General features: G+C 36.9%; 1 protein-coding gene across 1 annotated transcript; it reads right to left on the bottom strand.

Moving 5' to 3' along the window:
* Nucleotides 1–460: 460 nt before the first annotated feature.
* Nucleotides 461–5,987, bottom strand: AIMP1 (aaRS-interacting multifunctional protein 1). The gene is made up of 6 exons (XM_080279068.1): nt 5,841–5,987; nt 4,462–4,596; nt 3,488–3,586; nt 2,791–2,973; nt 1,608–1,778; nt 461–1,266 (listed from the first exon to the last, which is right to left on the bottom strand). The coding sequence occupies exons 1-6, from the start codon at nt 5,919–5,921 to the stop codon at nt 1,033–1,035; spliced, it is 903 nt and encodes a 300-aa protein (XP_080135194.1). The 5' UTR covers nt 5,922–5,987; the 3' UTR covers nt 461–1,032.
* Nucleotides 5,988–6,231: the final 244 nt, after the last annotated feature.

The raw sequence follows: 6,231 nt of genomic DNA, 5'->3' as shown, positions 1-6,231 counted from the left end.
TTGTTTTTGAACTGGAGAGGTTAACTGTCTCTTTCAGCGTGTCCTTTAATATGAGAGATCTTTCCCAAATTGCCTAAAATCAGCTGGAGGTAGCAAGGGCAAAATACATAATACATCTTTTGAAGGGGTCAGGTAGAATGATAATGGTTAGTAATATAATGTGTCTTTTTCACATGACATGGGGAGTAATAGTATTTAAATAAATTTGTAACAGCATAAACAGATACCGATAGGGATCAAGATATTGTAAATGGTAACCGAGATATAAATTAAGATATTTTTGAAAATGTAATGTGCACATATGATTTGGTACTGATGAAGGATAGATGGTAAGTTGTGTTATTGGATACTAATGCTGAAAATTAGCTTAAGGTTTCATGTGAGTAAGGAATCTGGGATAACATTAAATGGATAACTACACTTCAAAGGGTAATGAAATTATTACATTTAATAATCTGCTAAATTTATTAAAAACAATCCAATAGCCTCTGCACAAACACCCTTCTTGCAACTTAAAAGAAGTTTCTTTAGAAATACACAGTAGGCAACAACTTCACCAAGAGTGAAAATGGGACAGTTAAATCCTTAGTAATTCAGGAACAAAATACAGGCAAAACAAAGTACAGCACACAATGGTTTCTCTGAAACTTTCATTACATATTGTAGATGTAAACAAGAAATTTATATACCAAAATATTAATGTTTGTACATTATTGATGACAGCTATGGTATCTCCATAAGCTCTATTGCTTCCCCATTTCTAAATTACGCATCTGTCATTTTTATGACAATAAATACTGTAGGTTGTTTTGGACACCACAATTCCTTCAGATGTATATACAGTACTGTACTGTAATGAGACAAAAGTGTCATAAAAATAGCTGCATAAAAACAACAATCTTAGAAAATTCTTGCTATGCCCAATTAATAAGTATATACAGTACCGTACTGCAATAGGAAACAAAATTCAATCATAAAAATAAATAAAGCAACAATCTTACAAAATTCTTGCTAGCAGGACCAGCAACATTATTACTTGACTTGGACGTCAACAAGGGTCTGGGCCACCACGACACCCTTGCCTGGGACAGTGAAAGGAACACCCTTATACACTGCCACTTTATTGGCATCAGTGCGCAGATCTGGGGCACATGCCTCAAATATCTTCTTCTTGGGATTTAGAACGGAGTCGGGGGAACGAGTGTATCCTTCAAACTCTACCAAGTCACCTGGCTGGCTGCCTGCTGGTGGAGACAAGATCTCTACCTGTAAATCAGAAAAGATACTCTAAAGTTCAACATATTTAAACTGCAGCAGTCCAACACCTCACTTCTAGTAGCAGCTGCTTCACTTTCATTCACAAAACTTTCAATGTACTGTATCTGCTACCCTCATCACTGCTTCTCAACAATGGCAAGTATTTATAAATGAGGAAAAATAATTATGAAACATTTTACATCTGAGCACACTCTACTTTAAAAACTTTGTGGCCCTGTACACTGAGCAGTATCTTCTACTGGACAGTGACTTTTTCTGATGCCCTATAAATATACGGTACACAGTAAAGAACAAAATTTGCATATCTTAACTACAGGGTACAGAGTTACCTTTTCTGGTGTAGAGGCACACATGACCATGGCTTCGGAAGTAATACCACGCATCTTGGCTGGCTTAAGGTTACAAAGTAGCACCACCATACGATTCTGCATCTCGTCCAATGGCACAAATTTCACCAACCCTGACACCACTGTCCGAGGCTTGTTCTCTCCTACATCAATCTAATTACACAAACAAATTAATATCACACATTACATATGAGAGAGGGGAGTGTGGGAGCAGGGCAGTGAAATTGCAAGGGACAGGGCGACATGGAGGCGATTTGTTTGTGGCCACCCCTTACGGGATTAAGGCGTCTGGCAATAGGTAGATAGATAGATAGATTATGCTTCCATTACATGAGACTTCTCCCTAATCTGAATAACAATGCATGACTAACAAATACTGCACACAGTAAGAATGTGTGGGAAATGTCATTATAATGAAGGGGTTAGTAGAACTTTCTAACTACAGTACTTCACCATCAGAGGTTTCCCCATAGCTAGGTGAATAATAATGTAATGGAAGCAAATGTAGCTACAATAAGTGTCCATGCTTAAAGGGTTAATGCACACTGGACAACTTGGACACCTCCATTAGCTATCATTTACCACTATTTCCCTATTACAATACTTTCAACTCTCTCTCTTTCTTTCTCCTCTATTATTTTCCACTCTTTCAGTCTGCCTTGCCTATATGGCTAAGCTAACTGTTACATTACTGTTGAGTATAAAAATAAGTGGTACAATGCAATTTCATTTAATGGAACAACAATATAATAGTAACTTGATGGCTTTTATTATTACAAACCATCCATAAAGATAAAAATACAGTATTATTATAAACAATATTCATATTATTCATCTTCACTCTCATCTTAAATGTTCACTCTCATCTTAAATGTCGGGTCAAACTGCCTAGCCCCAGGCTCCTACGCTCCTCATGGGGTAATGTAGGATTGGATGATGGGTGGATGGATGGATGAATACTATGGATGCTTTTGCATGCACACTTATAAAAATATATTATGATGAATATAATACATTTTGTCATAATTAGTAAAAAGAACTAAGTGTAAAAATCATTACATATACCTGTACAGTATCCAAGGACTTACTGTACTGTACTTTCAGTGTCATAAAAGAAAAAAAAAAAAAAGTTATAATACTTTAATGTACCTGCTGTCATCCCTACCTCCTCCACATACAGAGCATCAGCATCTGGATGCTTCTTAGCTGATAAGATCTTGCCCACTCGGAAGTCAAGGCGTGACACATCCACTGGAGCCTCATCTTCTGCTTTCTTTCCCTTTCCTCCTTTCTCTTCACCTTCAGCTTTCTTTTTTTCCTTCTTTTCTGACTTCTCAGCTTTTTCCTTCTGTAGTACAATAAAAACTATTGGTTAAAAACTCTGTACACCATATATGCATAAAACATTTCTTACGATCATGGACATTAAACTGGAACAGAGTACTGTGCAACACAAAACAATAATAAATCACAACTTATCTCTCAAGCAGTAACCACTACAGTACAATACTACAATATGACAGCCCTTCTGCCCCTCCCCCTCCTTTTTTCCTGGTACTTCTGACTACTGTCAATTTTATTTACCTTTGGAGAGGCCTCAAAGGTTGAAAGGGTTGGAGACAATCCCTAAAAACCCCAACACCCGAAAGGAGACTTAAAAATTTATTCCAGCTAATTCCTCCCACACTGTACCATGTCATGGTTGCAAGAAACTTGATGAGCCTTAGTTATGAGGTAGGAATGATTCTCCTTTATTACTAGTCAAAATGACCCTTCAATCTAACTACACCTGATCATCAATTGGCCTGAAAGGGGTTAGGAATCTCTGTCAGTTAGAACAAATGTGCTACCGCTGCTCTCACCTTCTCTGGCTGTGGAATGGTGGCTGTGGGTTGTGTGGATGGTTGAGCAGTAGCTCCATCAACAGGAGCAGTTCCTGTGGTCTTGGTAAAGTCATAATACTGAAAAAAGTCAGCATACACTATTCATAGTAACAATAGCCAATGTGAAGTGTATACAGTATGACTTGCACAAAAATCACAAAACTGCTACGAACCACATAAAGACAGTACAATACTTTGGCAGGCATAGGACAATATCATTTGCAAAAAGAAACTAAGATGGCTACTGTTATTCTGCATTTAACATTATACAGCTAGCTGTATTTTTTGGACAGGATATTACAGTGTCTAAAGCATGATACAAATACAGTACTGTAAAATCGACTACCTGAAATATGAGAAGGAATGGAAAATAAATATGCAATGAGGCATACAACTGATTATCACCCACAAAGAAAGTACACTTAAGATTATGCAAGCTCTGGCTTATAACTGCCCAAGCACTAAGGGTATACAATACATAATACTGTACTGTGCTATATGTAGTTTACTTTGTTGCAGTACCAGTACTGTACTGCACTTTCCCAGTAGAGTATAATGTGTTTTGCTTTATAAAACCTTAATTAAATTCCTGTAACTTTTTGCAAGGTCACAGCCTACATCCACACTCATTTCACAGGTTTCTAATGCCTAAACAACATGCAACATTAGTTTTGTAAAGCTTTTAAAGTCAACTACTCTTATGTAAAGGGCTTACTAATTACTAGATATGTTTATAGAATACTAGTACCTCAATACAGTACACAGAACATTATGGATACATTACTGGTACTTTGCTAAACATAACTGGTATACTGATTACTGTTACACTGTGTGAGAAGATTGTCAATTGCTTCTGCTGTGTGATGTAGCTAGTGAATTAAACTCAAATTTTATAAGCACACCAATATTACCATAAATTTAACCATCACCAACATCAAAGTATAATATGGTACCTGACTAACTCCCTGTGCCTTTTCAATATTAATAAGGCAGTTTTTTAGTTTTTCTACTTCTTGACGTAACTTCTGGTTTTCCTGTCGCAGTTGTTCCTTCTGTGTATCCACAACATAAGACTGGAGTTGTGCAATCTGTATGAAAGAAGGAAAAATTTACTATAAAAAAAATAAAAGGCAGGGAGGGCAATTCAGATCATGGGAGTGATTAGGACTTTTCAATGCCATGTGTCTGGAACTTTTAAAATGGTTAGACCACACCCTGAATAAATGTTCCAGTAATGTGTTTTGAGTCATGGTGGAAGGGAGATATAGCATGCAACATTAAATGTTAACTGCTATGTAATCAGAGTGCCCACTGGAACAAACAAGCCAATATACCGTACGAAGAATCATTTACGAGGATGGAACTGATTGCTTTGGCATACAAGCATATAAATGGGGATATAATTACGGTTTCTCTACTCCTGCTTCACTATGGTATGGATATAGCAGCAAAATTACTGATGATGGGATGGAATGTGAGACACAAGGCTATGAGTCTAAATTTTCAAAGAACAGAAGAATATGGAGGAGTGAAACTTGGGAAGTCAGTGGCCAAGAACTTGTCAGTTTCTATGTTACAAGTAGTAACAATCTTTTTCATAACCTCTATAGCATAAATGTGATGGATGGCATTAGTAAATGAGAAATACATTATTTTGATTTTTTTTTCTAAGGAAAGAAATGAGTATTATGTGAAATTACTGAATAAATACATTTGGCAACAATTACATGGGCATAAAAAGGGATGCCTATGGAATTATAAGTTGAGGGCAATGCTGAAAGATGAAAACTGTATGTGGTAGGGGGTGCAATACATTCAATAGAAAAGAATGAAGAAAAATATAAGAAAGCAAAAGAGGTGTATGAGAAGTCAGTAACCTGGAGACAGATCTGTCATGTTCATCCCTGGTCCAAGGATTCTCAGGATGGGGAAAGGCAGCAATGATTCCATCATACTGATGAAGTCACATTAGAAAGACATTTGCCTTAAACAAGCTACCAGCTCAAACAGTGAATGCCCGATATGAAATCTTAAAAATTTAAATTTCATGGACTGACTAAGATGTGTTCACAAACATCTACTGCTGGTAAGTATGTTCTCTATGGCTGAGCAATTTTTTGGAAAATCAAGGTTATAATATGGAAATCACTATCATAAAGTCCTGTGACGAAAACAACGATCTAGGCATGGAGGCCCGCTAGATCTGCGTCCAAGAGAGTCACGAGATCCCATAAGATTATGAGACGAAGACTACGAATATGAATGATCTGTAACAAGAGAAAGCTGACTGCATGCTGACAAATGTCCAGCAACAATTTATCGCTTAAGATACCTGTTTTGTCAGCATCTCGATCATCTGTTCTGCTTGGACGGCTCTCTGCTCCATCCTACTCAATACTTCGGGTGAAGCCATTATTGCAAGGAATCTGGGTAAAGTCCTAAATGCCAGTTTTACCACTCGCCGACAACACACGGTCAGTAGGGCACCGTTCTTCTAATTTTAACCTTGATTTCCCCTTTATATAAAAAATTCAGCAAACAGCAAAATAGTGGTGAAACTTATGTCTTAATTTCTCTACAATATTGCATTATTGAAAACCATTTGGAAATTCTGATCCAAACTATGAAATAGGTGAGATTATATATATTAAAATATTTTTCTCAAGCTTTCGGCACCGTTAGTAAATGCCTGGATGACAACAAACGACTATAACCAGTTTGTG

Source organism: Coenobita brevimanus, chromosome 76 (assembly GCF_032717465.1).
Source record: "Coenobita brevimanus isolate Jiangsu-jjx chromosome 76, ASM3271746v2, whole genome shotgun sequence".
Lineage (NCBI taxonomy): Eukaryota > Metazoa > Arthropoda > Malacostraca > Decapoda > Coenobitidae > Coenobita > Coenobita brevimanus.
The sequence above is the reverse complement of the archived record's forward strand: the minus strand, read 5'-3'. Positions and strand labels throughout refer to the sequence as shown.